The 20,604-nt window shown below is 51.9% G+C and overlaps 1 protein-coding gene across 2 annotated transcripts in view; it reads left to right on the top strand.

Annotated features, from left to right (window-relative positions):
- The first annotated feature begins 1,208 nt into the window (after positions 1-1,208).
- The window catches only part of OS9 (OS9 endoplasmic reticulum lectin), a 45,025-nt gene continuing 25,629 nt past the window's right edge, over positions 1,209-20,604 (top strand). Inside the window, exons 1-2 of one of the 2 annotated variants that reach the window (XM_068133256.2) lie at positions 1,209-1,427; positions 3,136-3,291. In XM_068133256.2, coding sequence (XP_067989357.2) covers positions 3,148-3,291 — 144 coding nt within the window. In that variant the 5' untranslated portion in view covers positions 1,209-1,427; positions 3,136-3,147. Of the gene's footprint in view, positions 1,428-3,050; positions 3,292-20,604 lie in introns of those variants that run through there. The other variant, XM_078766477.1, reaches the window with a different exon arrangement.

Consider the following 20,604-nt stretch of genomic DNA (forward strand, 5'->3'; position numbering starts at 1 on the left):
AGTAGTAATAGCCGATCTCGACACGACACCCGACTCCGAGTACTCGGCTCAGACCGGTCATTATCAGTCATTCAGTCATGCTCATCATGCACAGCAGCAACCGTATCCCAACACTAATGTATAACAGGAAAATGCCAACTAGTTTATAGATTTATATACATCTCTTCAGGTTTTGAAAAAGATCACCCCCACCGCTATTTTTTTTATTAGCTCACCTGGAACCAAGTTCAGGTGAGCTTATGTGATGGTGCGTTGTCCGTCCGTCAGTCCATAAACATTTGCAACTTCTTCTCCGAAACCGCTGATGGGATTGCGACCAAATTTGGCACAAATGACATTTGTTGTGTTGCGACTAAAGTTTGTTCACGGCATTAAAAAAAAAAAAGCCCCTTTTGGGGGTTTAGGAGGAGGGGGCGTGTGGGGGGGGGGGGTGGTTGCCCCCCAAAATAGGTATTTTCTTCTTTGTTTGTTTAAAGTCTTACGATTATGTTAGTATGGTTCCACATGCTGCACTGTCTTCTAGCGACCATTGAAATTGGTTTAAAATACCTTTAGTCGGTGCAGGATCCTGTTTATTCTACCAGTACCAGGTGAGCACCAGGGGTATTTCCCCTATGTTTTTTGGATGGCGTGGCAATGGAGATCGAGGTTCTATGTTACATCGAGGGTGTAGTATAATGTATAATGTATAGTACAACTATAGGGTGTAATGTTGTGTGGTGCCGAGCTTGAACACACTCCCTCGCCCCACATAAGCGTTCCCGCGTGGTGTCGCTTGTTTTACTTTTAGATCTAAACTTAATGTAATTTGTAAGGTAATAATATTAATAATAAGACTGTATAGATCTAGAGTCTAGACCTTATATAATGTTATATCTACGTACCTTTCCTTGTTCTGTGGAAACCTGAAGAATGATAAATCAGGCCTTTTGGACTGTCGATTAGAACAATGAATTGCAGAACAATGAGCGGAGGACCGTGAAGTTGTCGCCATTCCCATGTCTGACAACCGTGGTCCGTGAACAACTTAACGTTCCTTGCGCAGTTGCTTACTAAAATGGCGGCCGAGCAGTGAGCACGCCCATTGGATACTTCACGGTGACGGCTGAGCACGCCCATTGGATACTTTGTGATGACGGCCGAGCACGCCCATTGGATACTCCCGTTCACGGCCGAGCACGCCCATTGGATACATCGCGGTGACGATCGAGCACGCCCATTGGATACTTTGTGGTGACGGCCGAGCATGCCCATTGGATACTTTGTGGTGACGGCAGAGCACGCCCATTGGATACATCGCGGTGACGGCCGAGCACGCCCATTGGATACATCGCGGTGACGGCCGAGCTCGAGCACGCCCATTGGATACTCCCGTTCACAACCGAGTAGAGCATTTTGCGCCTTCGCGGCGCTTCAATCAACCTTTGGTAAAGATTTATGGTCAAATTTGGTTGGTCTCGCGAGAGCTTGTGCACATCACGTGACGTGCGACTGTACTGCAGCCTGTAGGTGTTCCGTTTTAGTAAATTCCATTCTGCAGTGAATACCCCTTCATCTTAAGTTAGTTTAATTGTACATATGTTGTGACAAATAAATTGTTGAAACGTTGAAAGCTATTTTCTAAACTGGGATATTTGCGAACACGTCGTTTTATTAATGTTTTCATGAATAGCGCATTTGGACCAGACCTCGCAGCACCCCTCATAAAAACTAGAATGGTACAGCCCTCTTAAACACTTGAATGGTACACCCCTCATAAACACAAGAATGGTACACCCCTCATAAACACTTAAATGGTACAGCCCTCCGAAACACTTAAATGGTACACCCCTCATAAACTCTAGAATGGTACACCCCTCATAAACACTAGAATGGTACAGCCCTCATAAACACGAATGGTACAGCCCTTATAAACACTAGAATGGTACAGCCCGCATAAACACTAGAATGGTACAGCCCTCATAAACACTAGAATGGTACAGTCCTCATAAACACTAGAATGGTACAGCCCTCATAAACATTAGAATGGTACAGCCCTCCTAAACACTAGAATGGTACACCCCTCATAAACACTAGAATGGTACAGCCCTCCTAAACACTAGAATGGTACAGCCTTCCTAAACACTTGAATGGTGCAGCCCTCATAAAAACTAGAATGGTACAGCCCTCCTAAACACTTGAATGGTACACCCCTCATAAACACTAGAATGGTACAGCCCTCCTAAACACTTGAATGGTACACCCCTCATAAACACTAGAATGGTACAGCCCTCCTAAACACTTGAATGGCACACCCCTCCTAAACACTAGAATGGTACAGGCCTCCTAAACACTTCAATGGTACACCCCTCCTAAACACTTGAATGGTACACCCCTCATAAACACTAGAATGGAACAGCCTTCCTAATCACTTGAATGGTGCACCCCTCATAAACACTAGAATGGTACAGGCCTCATAAACACTAGAATGGTACACCCCTCATAAACACTAGAATGGTACAGGCCTCCTAAACACTTCAATGGTACACCCCTCCTAAACACTTGAATGGTACACCCCTCATAAACACTAGAATGGTACAGCCCTCCTAAACACTTGAATGGCACACCCCTCCTAAACACGAGAATGCTACACCCCTCATAAACACGAGAATGGTACAGCCCTCCTAAGCACTAGAATGGTACAGCCCTCCTAAACACTTGAATGGCACACCCCTCCTAAACACTAGAATGGTACACCCCTCCTAAACACTAGAATGGTACACCCCTCCTAAACACTTGAATGGTACACCCCTCATAAACACTAGAATGGAACAGCCTTCCTAATCACTTGAATGGTACACCCCTCATAAACACTAGAATGGAACAGCCTTCCTAAACACTTGAATGGTACACCCCTCATAAACACTTGAATGGCACACCCCTCCTAAACACTACAATGCTACACCCCTCATAAACACGAGAATGGTACACCCCTCATAAACACTAGAATGGAACAGCCCTCCTAAACACTTGAATGGCACACCCCTCCTAAACACTACAATGGTACAGTCCTCGCCGTGTCCACTGGCACTGCACCAAGTCCGTAACGTTTTGGGTTTTGTTTTTGACCTGGGAGACCTGGCCGGTGTTTTACAGTTCATTGGGGCCATGGCGATGTCACGGAGCCTCTTGTGGGTTTGTGCTTTGTGCTGGATGTGCGGTGCTCGATGTTTGGCCTTTTTAAATGTGGAAGAATTGATGGAGGCCCAGTACACGCTCGAGATATCAGCAGAACCAGTTATCTCCGGACAGGTAGGCCTGTGCTTATCACTCCAAAAGGTGTGTCCATGACGTCTTGATGTGTTCAAGTGTAAATCGTTATAGAGTTGGGCAGTGTAAAAGGCGTCGATTCGTGCGTTACATGTAATGCGGAGTGTAAACACTATGATCAGAATGCCAGTTCCGGTGTCTAGTGATTGCTGTGGAACTGGAAGGCAACTTGATCAGTCATCAGAACGCTACAACCCACCCCCCTCTACCCCCTCCCCCTCTCCCCACCACCAACACCAACACACACATCAACAACACACACACCACCATTACCCCCTTCCTCACTTACGGAGAAGGCCTGGTCAAAGATGCCTATGCCCCTGTAGTGACGTATGGTGAGGCACCCTGAGCGCACCTATCCACACTAGTTATTATTAATAATTATATATTATATAAAATATGCACAATATAGCACTACGTTCCAGTCTCGTCCCGAAGGGGATGTGAGAGAGAGAGGGAGAGAGAGGGAGAGAGAGAGATAGAGAGAGAGACAGACAGACAGACAGCGACAGACAGCGAGAGAGAGAGACAGCGAGAGAGAGAGAGAGACAGCGAGAGAGAGAGAGACAGCGAGAGAGAGAGAGACAGCGAGAGAGAGACAGACAGAGAGAGAGAGAGACAGACAGACAGACAGAGACAGTGAGAGAGAGATAGAGAGACAGACAGACAGAGACAGCGAGAGAGAGAGAGACAGCGAGAGAGAGAGACAGCGAGAGAGAGAGAGAGAGACAGAGAGAGAGACAGACAGACAGACAGACAGAGACAGCGAGAGAGAGAGACAGAGACAGCGAGAGAGAGACAGACAGAGAGTGAGACAGACAGAGAGCGAGACAGACAGAGAGTGAGAGAGAGAGAGCGAGACAGACAGAGAGCGAGACAGACAGAGAGCGAGACAGACAGAGAGCGAGACAGACAGAGAGCGAGACAGACAGAGAGCGAGACAGACAGAGAGCGAGACAGACAGAGAGAGAGACAGACAGAGAGAGAGAGACAGAGAGAGAGACAGACAGAGACAGACAGAGACAGAGAGAGTGATTGTGGTTGATTGAAAGTTATCTCCATAATTTGGGTTTCAGAAGGTGGAACTGACTCCTCCCAGGACTCGAAATATCCACCTTTGTTTCAGTGAAGAATCTCGATTATTCTTGGGTGAAGTTGTGAATTTGTGCTCTTCTCAGAGTTTTGTTCTGAGGGCTCTTTTCAGGATCGTATGTGTATCTGGCTTTATTGGGATCTAACCGATGAAATTGTCTCTCCATGTCGGCAATTGAGGAAATAACTTGAGAGAGATGTGAATGCACTGGAAGTTCGCTCAATGAGGTTCGAAGTTCTATACCATGTCTGTGGTGACAGCTCCCCCCCATAAACATTATTCGCTCATTCTCCTCGTCCATTTGAATGCACTTGCACTCAGGCGCCGCTCACCTCACACTCCTTGCACCTGCACCTGCTTGCACGCTCGCCCTCTCCCACCAGTGCCGGTATGCACATGCCATGCGGTTACGATCTTACGGTGCGGTAGCTCGCCGTGCACCGAAATGCTTACGGTTCGCAGACCGGTCATTTAATCTCCACCGTGTAGACCCGTGCTTCAGCACTGGATGCAGGATCAGGTAGCTCCATGCTGAACACACCCAGGCACACACACCTCTCTAGGGAGATTTCCTGTCCAGACCTCCGTTAACTCGTCCCCTGCTCACCACTCACACTATTACTATATATCTCCACATACCTGGTGTTGACTGCCATGGCCACCTCCACCCCACAATCGTGTTGCTCCACCGGCTCCTCTGCCATGGTATCTTGCACCTGCTGGGCCATACGCACCTCACACGCCTCCACCTCAGCACATCCTTCAACCTTTTTTTTTTTTTTTTTTTTTTTGTTTGTTTGTTTGTTTTTGTTTTGAATCGAGGCTCGTGAAAGAGCTAAAAGATAGGATAACATTACATTACATTACGGAGACAGGATAACATTGCATAACATTACATTACGGAGACAGGATAACATTACATTACGGAAATAGGATAACATTACATAACATTACCGAGACAGAATAACATTACATCATGGAAATAGGATAACATTACATTACATTACCGAGACAGGATAACATTACATTACATTACCGAGACAGGATAACATTACATTACATTACCGAGACAGAATAACATTACATCATGGAAATAGGATAACATTACATTACATTACCGAGACAGGATAACATTACATTACATTACATGACATTACATTACGGAGACAGGATAACATTGCATCACGGAAATAGGATAACATTACATCATGGAAATAGGATAACATTACATTACATTACCGAGACAGGATAACATTACATTACATTACATGACATTACATTACGGAGACAGGATAACATTGCATCACGGAAATAGGATAACATTACATTACATGACATTACATTACATTACCGAGACAGGATAACATTACATTACATTACATTACATTACATTACATTACATGACCGAGAAAGGATAACATTACATTACGGAGACAGAATAACATTACATCACGGAAATAGGATAACATTACATTACATTACATTACATTACCGAGACAGGATAACATTACATTACATGACATTACATTACATTACCAAGACAGGATAACATTACATTACATGACATTACATTACATTACCGAGACAGGATAACATTACATTACATTACATTACATTACATGACTGAGAAAGGATAACATTACGTTACATTACATTACCGAGACAGGATAACATTACATTACATTACATTACCGAGACAGGATAACATTACATTACATTACTGAGACAGGATAACATTACATTACATTACCGAGACAGGATAACATTACATTACATTACATTACCGAGACAGGATAACATTACATTACATTACCGAGACAGGATAACATTACATTACATTACCGAGACAGGATAACATTACATTACATTACATTACCGAGACAGGATAACATTACATTGCATTACGGAAACAGGATAACATTACATTACATTACATTGCATTACCGAGATAGGATAACATTACATTGCATTACGGAAACAGGATAACATTACATTACATTACATTACCGAGACAGGATAACATTGCATTACATTACCGAGACAGGATAACATTACATTACCGAGATAGGATAACATTACATTACATTACCGAGACAGGATAACATTACATTACATTACCGAGACAGGATAACATTACATTACATTACATTACCGAGACAGGATAACATTACATTGCATTACGGAAACAGGATAACATTACATTACATTACATTACATTTCCGAGACAGAATAACATTACATTACGGAAACAGGATAACATTACATTACATTACATTACATTTCCGAGACAGGATAACATTACATTACATTACCGAGACAGGATAACATTACATTACATTACCGAGACAGGATAACATTACATTACATTACCGAGACAGGATAACATTACATTACATTACCGAGACAGGATAACATTACATTACATTACCGAGACAGGATAACATTACATTACATTACATTACCGAGACAGGATAACATTACATTACGGAAACAGGATAACATTACATTACATTGCCGAGACAGGATAACATTACATTACGGAAACAGGATAACATTACATTACATTGCCGAGACAGGATAACATTACATTACGGAAACAGGATAACATTACATTATGGAAACAGGATAACATTACATTACATTTCATTACATTGCCGAGACAGGATAACATTACATTACGGAGATAGGATAACATTACATTACATTTCATTACATTGCCGAGACAGGATAACATTACATTACGGAGATAGGATAACATTACATTACATTACATTGCCGAGACAGGATAACATTACATTACGGAAACAGGATAACATTACATTACGGAAACAGGATAACATTACATTACATTTCATTACATTGCCGAGACAGGATAACATTACATTACGGAGATATGATAACATTACATTACATTACATTACGGAAACAGGATAACATTACATTATGGAAACAGGATAGCATTACATTACATTTCATTACATTGCCGAGACAGGATAACATTACATTACGGAAACAGGATAACATTACATTACGGAAACAGGATAACATTACATTACATTACGGAAACACGATAACATTACATTACATTACCGAGACAGGATAACATTACATTACGGAAACAGGATAACATTACATTGAAGGAACTGCGCTCCAACGCGAGTCGAAAGAATTGACGCGACCAAAGACGGAATTCGTCCGAGTTGCTTTATTGAAACAAAACAGCTCAGGTATTCTGACAAGCCCGTTTATCGGGCAGCAATATATATACACATTCATGTCGGGAAGTTTGCCCGGCAAAAGCTATACCGGGCAAGCCCGGGTGTCAAGGGCGAGCCTTGGAAAGGCGAGTCTGGACCTGCCCGGGCGTGTTTGGCTGCGGCCTGGCAAGTCGAGGCTGGGCGTGCCCGGGCGCTCTGGACAGCACTGGAAAGGCGAGAGCGGGCATGCCCAGACGCTCTGGGCGAGCCCTGAAAAGGCGATAGCGGGCATGCCCGGACGCTCTGGGCGAGCCCTGGAAAGGCAAGAGTGGGCATGCCCGGGAAAGACGAGACCGGGCGTGCCCGGGAGGTTCGGGCGTGCCCGGGAACAGCGAGTCCGGGCATGCCCGGGAGAGGCGCGTCTGGCCGTGTTCTGGCCGGTGCAAGGCGATTGTGTGCATCCAGTGGTAACCGCTACACACGCCCCTCCAGAATCGACCTGCACCGGCAGGGTCAATTTAAGGGGGGTCCGGATGACCCGGCCGAAGCGACCCCTGGAGGGTCGTGGGGAGGGGTCTGACGTGGTGGTGGGTGGTCGAGCGGGGGGAACTGTGGACGGGGGGCGGCCTCGCCGCGGAGGAAGGGCCAACCGTGGTGGTCGGTCGACGTCCATGTGCGCCGGTTTGAGGCGGTCCACAGAAATCCGGTCCGGCCGGCCGCCGAAGTCGACGATGAAAGACTTGTCGCCCCGTTGCAGGACCCGGAAGGGCCCGTCGTACGGCGGCCGGAGTGGCCCGCGGTGCGCGTCATGACGCACAAAGACGTACTCCGCTGTGCGAAGCGCCGGGGGGACGTAGGACTGGGGGCCACCGTGGCGGGACGTCGGCACGGGGGCAAATCCTCCTGCGGCCTCCTGGAGGTCCGAGCGCTGGCGAGCGGCGGACCAGGGACTGGTAGCGTCGGGCACGAATTCGCCCGGGACGCGGAGCGGCTGGCCGTAGACGAGCTCGGCGGCGGACGCCTGGAGGTCTTCCTTGGGGGCCGTGCGAAGGCCCAAAAGGACCCACGGCAGCCGGTCGGCCCAACCGTCGTCCTGAAGGCCAGCCATGAGTGCGGCCTTCATGGAGCGGTGAAACCGCTCGCACAACCCGTTGGCTTGGGGGTGGTAGGCCGTGGTGCGGTGCAGCGTGACCCCCAACGAACGGGCGACCGCGCCCCAAAGCTCAGACGTGAACTGTGGGCCGCGGTCGGACGAGATGTCCGCTGGTGCGCCGAAGCGCGTGACCCAGGTGGCGATGAACGCCTGCGCCACGTCGGCGGTGGTGGTGGAGGTGAGGGGCACGGCCTCCGGCCACCTGGTGGTCCTGTCCACCATGGTGAGCAGGTGGGTGAACCCCCGCGAGGGGGGCAGGGGACCCACCAGGTCCACGTGGACGTGGTCGAAACGCCGTTCAGGCACGGCGAAAGGTGCCAGCGGGGCCTGGGTGTGGCGGTGGACCTTGACCCGCTGGCAGGCCGTCCAGGCGTTGGCCCAGTCGCGGATGTTTTGTCGAAGGCCGTGCCAGACGAAACGCGCCGACACCAGCCTCTGAGAAGCTTTCCGGCCCGGGTGAGAAAGGCCGTGGATGGAGGCGAAGATGCGGCGCTGCCAGGAAACGGGCACGATGGGGCGAGGCTGGCCCTGGGAGACGTCGCAGAGCAGGACGGTGCCCGCGAAGTGAATGTCGGCCAGGCGGAGGCCCGTGTCCGCCGCACTGAGTGCCTGCACCGAGGCGTCGGTGGTCTGGTCGGCCGCCATGAGCGCGAAGTCCACGCCGAGGTGGACCGCGTTCGCGCTGGCCCGAGAAAGACAGACGGCCACGGCGTTGTCTTTGCCGGTGACGTGCCGGATGTCCGTGGTGAACTCCGACACGGCGGAGAGGTGGCGCTGCTGGCGGGCCGACCACGGCTCCGTGACCTTAGCCATTGCGTAGACCAACGGCTTGTGGTCGACGAAAGCCGTGAACGGGCGGCCCTCCAGGAGGTGTCGGAAATGGCGAACGGCCAGGAATAGCCCGAGCAGCTCGCCGTCGAACGTGCTGTAGTTTAACTCGTTCGGCCGGAGTTGCCGGCTGAAAAAAGCGAGTGGCTGCCAAACCCCGTCCACCCATTGCTCATGGACGGCGCCCACCGCGTAGTTGGAGGCGTCCGTAGTGAGGGCGATGGGCGCGTTGAGCACCGGGTGAGCCAGCAGCGTTGCGTCGGTGAGGGCCCGTTTGGCGCTGGCGAAGGCCGCGTCCATGGCTGTGGACCAAACAATGTCATGCTTGGCCTGCTTGCCCCCGAGGGCCTCGTAAAGGGGCCGCATGAGCTGAGCAGCGCGGGGCACGAATCGGTGATAAAAATTCACCATGCCGAGGAACTCTTGGAGGGCCTTGATGGAACGGGGACGCGGGAACGTGGTGATGGCCTCGACCTTGGTCGGCAGCGGCACGGCCCCGGTCTTGGTGATGCGGTGGCCCAAAAAGTCAACGGTCGTCGAGCCGAAGTGGCATTTGACCGGGTTGACAATTAAGCCGTGCTCGCTGAGGAGACCGAACAGTGTTCGGAGGTGGAGGAGGTGCTCGGCGCGGGACGTGCTGGCGACGAGGATATCGTCCAGATAGACGAAAAGAAACGGCAGGTCGCGCAGCATGCCGTCCATCAAGCGCTGGAACGCCTGGGCCGCGTTCTTGAGGCCAAACGGCATCCACAAAAATTCGAACAGGCCGAACGGCGTGATGACGGCCGTCTTCGGGACGTCGGCCGCCCGGACAGGTACCTGGTGGTAGCCCCGTATCAGGTCAATTTTCGAAAAGATGACCCGTCCCGCCAAACGGGCGGAAAAGTCCTGAATATGCGGGATCGGGTACCTGTCGGGGGTGGTAGCGTCGTTGAGACGGCGGTAGTCACCACACGGGCGCCATCCACCCCCCAGCTTTGGCACGATGTGCAGTGGCGAGGCCCACGCGCTATCGGAGCGCCGCACGATGCCGAGGTGCTCCAACGCGTCGAACTCGGCCTTCGCCACGGCGAGCTTGGCCGGGTCGAGGCGGCGGGCCCTGGCGTAGACCGGCTGGCCCGTAGTGGGTATGTGGTGCTCGATCCCGTGCCGCACCGCGACAGCCGAAAACGTCGGCCGCGTGAGGGCCGGGAATTCCGCGAGCAGGCGAGCGAACTCGTTCGCTGCCGGGAGGGCGCACGCCAGTTTGGTCGGCGCGGAGCTGCTCATTGTGCACGCCAGGGAGCTGAAGGTCTCGGCGTGGACAAGGCGACGTCGTTTGACGTCGACCAGCAGCCCGTGCGCGCAGAGGAAGTCGGCGCCCAGCAAAGCCACGGGGACGCTGGCGGTAACAAAAGTCCATTGAAAACGCTGGCTGCCGAAGCAGAGGGTGACGACGCGTGGGCCGAAAGTGCGTATGGCCGAGCCATTAGCAGCGACCAAAGAGGGGCCGCAAACGGCGTCCCGCCTGTCCTGCTCGGAGGCGGGTATGACGCTCAGTTGGGCGCCGGTGTCACACAGGAAACGCCGCCCAGACGCTTTGTCCCGAATAAACAGCAAGTTGCCCGAGTGGCCGGCGCTCATGGCTGGGAATGAACGCCGGCCCGGCCGTTTCCCGACCTGCTGAAAGTGCACGGGGGCCGGCACGTCCGAGCCTTGTGTCCGAACCTGGCGTGGTAATAACACCACGCCCGGTCAGGTGGAGGCCCCGGCCGTCGTGTCGGAAGCGGGCGGTGCGGCGTGGCAGCCGCCAGTTGCACCGGCAGTTCGGCCTCCAACCGCGCAGGGCGCTCGGGCGTCATGGGCGTCGCCTCGGACGGCGGCGGGCTCCAGGTAACCGCGCCGATGTGCTGGCCCGCCGAGGAGATCTTATCGGCTTCCCTGGCGAGGGCGCGGGAATCCGTGATCAACGTGCCAGCCAGGGCGAGGCGTACCGGGTGAGGCAGCTGGCGAAGGAACAACTCGCGGAACAGAAAATCCGGAGAGTGCTCACCGAGCAACGAGAGCATATAGTCCATGCGCTCGGACGGGCGCGTGTCGCCGAGCTCGGGCAGAGCGAGCAGGCGCCGTGCGCGTGCTGCCGGTGAGAGGGCGAAAGCGTTGAGGAGGAGTGTCTTCAGCGCGTCGTATTTGTCAGCAGCCGGCGGGTGCTCGAGGAGGCTCAAGGCGCGGGCCGTGGTGGCAGAACCGAGCGCCGCCACAACATGGTGGAAGCGGGTGTCGTCCGCGGTGATGCCTCGCAGGGCGAACTGAGAGTCCGCCTGAGCGAACCAAACAGCCGCGTGAGCCTCCCAGAAGGTAGGCAGTTTAAGCGTCACTGCCGTGTCCATGTCGGTAGGTCACCAATGAAGGAACTGCGCTCCAACGCGAGTCGAAAGAATTGACGCGACCAAAGACGGAATTCGTCCGAGTTGCTTTATTGAAACAAAACAGCTCAGGTATTCTGACAAGCCCGTTTATCGGGCAGCAATATATTGTTACAGACACGACTTTGATGTTAAGGTGGGCCGAGCGGAATGGCCGTCGTGTCCGCACAAATTACCCGATTGTACTCGAACGTTGACGGAGCCGCGCTATGCTGGATCAATAAGGAAAAAGAAGACACCCGGCTGGATTATAATGACAGACACCAATGTTTCGATTCTCAATTATATATTCGTACGGAAAGGTTAGATTACAGGGGCTAGAGGTAAAGCACAGAAAAGATGGGCACTTAGACACACTCTTATATTAACCCCGGACAGACGACAGGTAAACGGGACAACGGCTGACTCACACGGCAAGGAAAGGCAGATAGCGATGGCTCAAGGTGCACTCTTGGCTAAAAGCAGGGTACAGTCCGGTCCAAAGATGCGGGGAGGTCACAGCGCTCGGAGGGGACGTTCTTTCTCAGGCGGGTTCTCTTCCTCTCAGCGATCGCAGGCAACGTTCTTTCTCCAGCTGGGGGCGCATCTGACGTCACATCCGGCGCGGGGCCGCGTATATCCGGCGGGGAGTGACACGCCCTCGGCTCGTTAGCGCCGCCCCAGATGGAATCGGTCCGCCCTTCTGATTGGGTGCGGGGGGTTACCAGGCTCCGCCCTTGAGGAGGAGCTGACAGCCAGCCCCTCCGTGGTAACCCCGTGGAGCGCGTGGTCAATGGCGCTAATCGAGCCGGTGTGAGGACGCATCCTCCCCCGCGCCGCCGCCATCTCCTCTGTTGTTGTTGTAATTGTTGGGGAAGAAGATGGAAGGAGGTATGGGAAAGGTCCTAAACTCACTACTGATGCCATATAATCACATTCTGGTGCAACGAAGAGTCAGAATTAATGGACACGAGTCCTTAACTGACATAGATTAAGAATAACTAGCAAGATGTCCGATGGTTGTCTACGTGTGGTGCGGTGGACCTGGGCACGACATTTAATGGGGGAATAAGGGGAAGGTCGGCTCTACTGAGTGTTATTTACATGCAATGGGACTAGGGAATGGGGGATTGGGGAAAGTTGGGGAGTATTGGAGAAATAGGGGAATATTTACAAGCGGATATGGAGGCCAAATTCCATATTCGCAACATTGCACCCTTCTCTACCCTCGGGGCGTCCCGACCCGATAAATTTTTACCTACTTTAGTGTGGCACGCAATGTAGTTCCCTCTACTATTAACTCTACCCTGAGTGCGACAGTTTTACAGATGTTCACAAATGAGTAAATATGTCCCCCTGCGACGTTGCACCCTTCTCCTCACAGAAACACACCCACAGGATAACCGAATCCGGAAAGAATTCTCAAACTACACATACAGCCGGTAGGGAGCATTATTTACAAGACTACGCTGCTATTTACACTACGATCCAGGACCTGTTTTTGGAGGAACACATGCAGATGTTATGCATAGAGAGAGCGCGCTTGCCAACATCGATACACCAACCCACGAGTGCTCTGTGGCCGACGGCCTTTAATAACGTGCAGAGCACCCTTCCCGAGCATCAAAAGCACCACCCCACCACCAATCGGTGCAGTCACCATTGTTCATTGGAATAAAAATAAATTCGACAACCCCTAACCCTGCAGGTGTCTCTTGCTCTTCTTGTGGTGCACTTGGTGTTAACTAAAAGTGGTTCACCTGTATGGCATAGGTGCCACGTTGACCCATAGGTCCATCCCCGGGTGGTGCTTGGCCGCAAACGAACTGCGGTCCATTGTGGGTGGCCACAAACATTGCGGTCCATATGGTGTATCGATCCCGGCAGCAAACAGCGAAAGTGCAGGCCCACAACTGCGCAGCCAGCACCTCTCTCTCCTCTCTCTCTACCCCAAAGCCAGATCCTCGGAGGTGGGAGACAAAAGAAGCAGACAAGTGAGTAAGGTGGTAAGGGCGCAAAAGTGCACGCAATGTAAGGTGATGCACACTGGGGGCACATGGGAACCAGGTGAGACAGGTACGTTCCTATCGTACGCCCCCCCCACCAGGTAACCTACATGGCCCCTCCCTTACCCCTTACTGCATCCACAAAACACAACACTACCCATAAACATCTACTTTACAAATCAACAAACATCCCTACTGTCTTCCCCGTTCCTCCCATAAACCAAATTCGTCTTCTCTCCCTCCTAACCAATCAAATTTGCCATTTTCAACTCTCATCAAAATTTGCCATTTTCAACTCAACATCAAAATTTGCCATCACCAATTCATCATCAGTCCCTCCTAGGGAGGGAGAGATGGAATCACCCCAATGTCTCATCCACGGCGTGATGCGTCTCACCAATCCACACAGCAATTTCATTTCCTGCTACAAACCAAGAAAACACAGGTGTGGAGTCATCATCATCACCACAGGTAAGTGGCTGCGTATGGTGCGACAGGTTCATCAATCCTAACTATTTCCTAAATGACTTTAACAACTTTACACTACCCGGGGTCTTTCTCCGGCCAAACCATTGGCCCTCTTACACTACGGGTTCTAAAAACCAATTCCCATTGGCCAAACTGTGGTGCTCTTCAATTTGGGGTCTCACTCCCCCGATTCATCTCCCGGTGCCCTCGCACAATTTCTGGGCTGTGGCGTGTACCTCTCCCAGCGGGTCTACCCACCTGCACACCTCCACCACTGCAGTTGCCTCCGAGCTTACCTGCTCCTTACCCTAACCTAACTACCTGGGGAAGGCCCTCTGGCACTCTCCCCACTCGGTGCCCTCTCTGGCACTGGGCTACCCGGGTCCGTCCTCCGGATCCTCGGGCCCCATCCACAACTCTACCGGCTCCCAGAGCCCACCTGCGGCCTCACCTGGCCGACATCCTCACAGTGGTGGAGTGCCCAACCAACTACACGCACTAACAGGCTACACGCCCAGCCATTTCCACAACACTAATGCACCCATTCACAACACCATTCTGCAACCGCACCACAAGTGCCAATATCCAACCACAACTTACCTATACCCTCTACCTAACACTTACACTACCCGCCCCGGGTATTCGTGAAAGGGGTCCACTCTTCCCCCATCCACACCTTCGCACCATGCACACCACTCCATACCACTCACTCCAACTCTCTCCACACACCTGTACCTGCACACCTGTGCTCTCACACCTGGTGCCACCTGCACCCTTCTCTCCCCAAGCGCATTCGCTTTACACACACTCACTACTCACACACTGCTCCACACACCTGTCCAGTTGCACACCTGTGCAATCACACCTGTTCAATTCTCACACACACGGCATCATCTCAGCTAACTACTCCCTTCTGAAACTTGCGCTTCCCAGTCGTCCCTTTAAACTATTGCGCTCCCTCGTCATTATCAGCCACACTAATCTACCTGCGTCCCCACTACAGGTATCAGTCACTAACTAAACTTAACGTCACCTAATGTCATCTTCTAGGGCCCTATCAATATAACCTAACCCACCCGGGCTAGTTTTCACTGCCATACACCCCATAAGCTATTGCTCCTTTGCCCCCCCCCTGTGAGGGATGGTGGATTTGCCATCCCACCACATCGGGGGTCTCTCACTACCAATTTTGCACATCAAATTTCAACAAATTAAAAATTTGCCAATCACTGCCCATCATCTGCCAATCACTACTGCCAATCCTTTGCCAATCATCAAATTTTGTTTTTCTCTAATTTTGGGTCCAAAACACGAACCTCATCACCCAGTCTACTCACTACTGCCTCTCGGTGCGCCAATTCCTGTCCAAAGCCCGGCTTCGTAAAGCCAAGCAATGGATGCTGGTTATTTTGTGCTCGCGGCTGGGTGCGTCCGGCATTCGGTGCAGGGAAGGAGGTTTACCCGGGCCGAGATCCCACGCACCATCTCGGCGTGGAGCCATCCAATGTCCCGATCTCGACCTGCCGGACTGCCTCAACAAAAAGTGGTCGCCATGACGACTCTTTCTATCAGGCTGCCTGCTCCGCTTATTGGAGCACGGACGCGGCCGTTCAAAGCGAGGCCCAGCGTGGGTCGCGCACGGCGGTCCTTTCGAACCCGCCGTGGCTCGGATCCCCGCTGGTTCTCGCGGCACGCGAAACCCGGCACGCACCGAGGGCCCGCTTCGGCTAAAAGTCGACCTAACCTTTAACCTGTGTAACGTCGATGCTTCACCTGGACGCTTACACCCCGCAGCCCGTTCCTTGCTCACACATCCAGCCGTTTCCATGCTCCTCGTACCGTTCCTTACACACCCAGGCACACCCATTCCACTCACAGCCTTGGTCACACACCTGACCACCGAACACTTTGGCACACATTCGTTGGTAGCACACCTCACCAAAACACCTCTTCGCGCCCCCTCCTCTGTCACCTCCTCTGTGACAATCACAGGTGTGCCCTCATTCGCACACCCAACCACGTGCCTCACCACCAACTCCAGCGTGCATTCCCACTCACGCTCTACCATTCCAGGTGTACATCCTTCCATCCCAGGTGTACATCCTCGCTCACCTGTCACAACCAGCTCACTCTCCTTGTCACTCTCACTACTCTCACCTCCACTCGTGACAACGCACTCACCCTTACTCTTGACAGCACACTCTTTCCCCATGCACCTGTCCGTCACACACCTTTCTCGCGCAAACTCCTGCGCACACTCTCCCGTCACACCCTCTGTAACACTCACCACACCACGCTTCCATGTGCTCCCTCGCACACGCGCTACGACCGACTCACTCTCGCCAGCACACTCACTCCTTGGCACGCACTTTTTCCTCACACACCCCAGAGTCGGACTTTCTTGCACACCTCCATTTTCGCACACCAGACCTGTCGCACACTTCACCAACGGCCTCTCACGAACACCCGGGTCTATCTCGACCCCCAAGCCTCTTAAATCACCTGGCGCATCATACGCACGACCATATTGGTCACCACTTACACCGGGTCCTCTTCCTCTTCGCTTCTCCTCCATCACCTGCGAATCCCTCATCCGGTTAATGAGCACATCATCACGATCCAAACACAGACTTTGGACCAATTCTTTTATCTCCTCTTTTATCTCTTTCTTATCCCCTCTCCGTCGCTTCTTAATTTCGCTCATCCCTTCTTCCACTTCTTCTAATTTGTGCTTCACCTCTTTTATTCCCCGGTACGTCTCCTCAAGCTCATCCTCTAAGGCTACCTTGACCGTTTCCAGGTGCGTCCTCACCTGCCGGTCCTTCGTCTCCATTACCTCTATCACCTCGTCCAACCTCGTTGTCAGTCCCTCACGTACCATCTGACATTCCCTCTTTGTCGCTATCAAGTCGTTTTTTATGTCGTTTTGTGTCGCTTTTAAACCTCCTAATACCGCAGTGTTCCTTTGAACCTGCTCCACTAACTCCGTTTGTCCTACCGTCAGCTGCTCCACCTCTTGCGTCAGGTCCTCTATGCCCCCTTGTAACTTTACAGTCCCCTTTCTCACCTCCTTCTCCATGTGCTCCTCACAGTGCCTCACCTCCTCGCGCACTCCTCCGACCTCCTCACTCACTCCTCTTCTGATCTCTTCTCCCATCACTTGCATCTCCTGCCCAGATGCCACCCTCATCTGCTCCATTTCCTCCCTGTGAGCATCCAGTTTGGTTTCTACCCCCATTCTGACCCCCTCTATCTGCTGCCCCATTTGGTTAACTTCCCTTTCCGCTTGGTCCCTCATGTCCCTCAATTTGCCTTCCATGGTGTTTTCTAACCCCTCTAACCCATTTTTCACTCCCTCTATCTGATTCTCCTGAGCGGCCATTCTGTTTTCTACCCCCATTAACCCATTTCTCACCTCTTTTATCCCGTTGTCTAACCCCTCAAAATTTTTGTCTACCTTCTCACCAGTACCCCTCGCTTCGTCCCTCATTACCCCCATTTCGTTTCCCATTACCCCCAATTGCTCATTCTGAGCCTCCATCCGGTTCCCCATTACCCCCAATTGCTCATTCTGAGCCTCCATCCGGTTCCCCATTACCCCCATTTGGTTTCCCAACCGCTCACTATCAGCCCTCATTCCCACCATTTGTTCCATAAGGGCCCTCATTTGCAGGAGGAAAAGGTTCGAATCCACCAGGGGCGCTGCCGCGGGCGTGGACGCCGTGGCCACCTCGTGCGTGACAACGCTATTTTGCGACCCTGCCGCCCTCACTGCTTCGCTCTCCTCCTGTCCCTCAATTTGGTCCTGGACCGACCCTGCTTCACTCTCCCCTACCGGACCCCAGCCGTCTTGATCCGCCATAGCGCGACTTTCAAAATTCGAGTTTCGTAACACAAATCCAAATTTTGCTGTTATAATTTCGTCGAGCGCAGTAACCGCGGGACCGCGCTCCGGATCGATTTTGTCGAGCGCAGTACGCGCTCCGAATCGATTTTCCCTCCCAAAATTTGGGCCTAACTAATTTAGTCCCGGGTCCGAATCTCACTCCTCGACACCAATTGTTACAGTACTAACACAATTGGTGTCCAAAATTTGGGCTAAATAAATTTAGTCCCAGGTTCGAATCCAACTCCTGACAACCAATTGTTACAGACACGACTTTGATGTTAAGGTGGGCCGAGCGGAATGGCCGTCGTGTCCGCACAAATTACCCGATTGTACTCGAACGTTGACGGAGCCGCGCTACGCTGGATCAATAAGGAAAAAGAAGACACCCGGCTGGATTATAATGACAGACACCAATGTTTCGATTCTCAATTATATATTCGTACGGAAAGGTTAGATTACAGGGGCTAGAGGTAAAGCACAGAAAAGATGGGCACTTAGACACACTCTTATATTAACCCCGGACAGACGACAGGTAAACGGGACAATGGCTGACTCACACGGCAAGGAAAGGCAGATAGCGATGGCTCAAGGTGCACTCTTGGCTCAAAGCAGGGTACAGTCCGGTCCAAAGATGCGGGGAGGTCACAGCGCTCGGAGGGGACGTTCTTTCTCAGGCGGGTTCTCTTCCTCTCAGCGATCGCAGGCAACGTTCTTTCTCCAGCTGGGGGCGCATCTGACGTCACATCCGGCACGGGGCCGCGTATATCCGGCGGGGAGTGACACGCCCTCGGCTCGTTTGCGCCGCCCCAGATGGAATCGGTCCGCCCTTCTGATTGGGTGCGGGGGGTTACCAGGCTCCGCCCTTGAGGAGGAGCTGACAGCCAGCCCCTCCGTGGTAACCCCGTGGAGCGCGTGGTCAATGGCGCTAATCGAGCCGGTGTGAGGACGCATCCTCCCCCGCGCCGCCGCCATCTCCTCTGTTGTTGTTGTAATTGTTGGGGAAGAAGATGGAAGGAGGTATGGGAAAGGTCCTAAACTCACTACTGATGCCATATAATCACATTCTGGTGCAACGAAGAGTCAGAATTAATGGACACGAGTCCTTAACTGACATAGATTAAGAATAACTAGCAAGATGTCCGATGGTTGTCTACGTGTGGTGCGGTGGACCTGGGCACGACATTTAATGGGGGAATAAGGGGAAGGTCGGCTCTGCTGAGTGTTATTTACATGCAATGGGACTAGGGAATGGGGGATTGGGGAAAGTTGGGGAGTATTGGAGAAATAGGGGAATATTTACAAGCGGATATGGAGGCCAAATTCCATATTCGCAACAATATATACACATTTATGTCGGGAAGTTTGCCCGGCAAAAGCTATACCGGGCATGCCCGGGTGTCAAGGGCGAGCCTTGGAAAGGCGAGTCTGGACCTGCCCGGGCGTGTTTGGCTGGGGCCTGGCAAGTCGAGGCTGGGCGTGCCCGGGCGCTCTGGACGAGCACTGGAAAGGCGAAGAGCGGGCATGCCCGGACGCTCTGGGCGAGCCCTGGAAAGGCGATAGCGGGCATGCCCGGACGCTCTGGGCGAGCCCTGGAAAGGCGATAGCGGGCATGCCCGGACGCTCTGGGCGAGCCCTGAAAAGGCGATAGCGGGCATGCCCGGACGCTCTGGGCGAGCCCTGGAAAGGCGAGAGCGGGCATGCCCGGGAAAGACGAGACCGGGTGTGCCCGGGAGGTTCGGGCGTGCCCGGGAACAGTGAGTCCGTGCATGCCCGGGAGAGGCGCGTCTGGCCGTGTTCTGGCCGGTGCAAGGCGATTGTGTGCATCCAGCGGTAACCGCTACAACATTACATTTCATTACATTTCCGAGACAGAATAACATTACATTACGGAAACAGGATAACATTACATTACATTTCATTACATTTCCGAGACAGAATAACATTACATTACGGAGATAGGATAACATTACATTACATTACATTACATTTCCGAGACAGAATAACATTACATTACGGAAACAGGATAACATTACATTACATTACATTACATTTCCGAGACATGATAACATTACATTACATTACCGAGACAGGATAACATTACATTACATTACATTACATTTCCGAGACAGGATAACATTACATTACATTACGGAGATAGGATAACATTACATTATGGAAACAGGATAACATTACATTACATTACGGAGATAGGATAACATTACATTACATTACATTACATTTCCGAGACAGAATAACATTACATTACGGAAACATGAT

The sequence above is a fragment of the Myxine glutinosa genome, chromosome 12 (genome assembly GCF_964187855.1).
Source record: "Myxine glutinosa chromosome 12, kmMyxGlut1.1, whole genome shotgun sequence".
Classification (NCBI taxonomy): Eukaryota; Metazoa; Chordata; class Myxini; order Myxiniformes; family Myxinidae; genus Myxine; species Myxine glutinosa.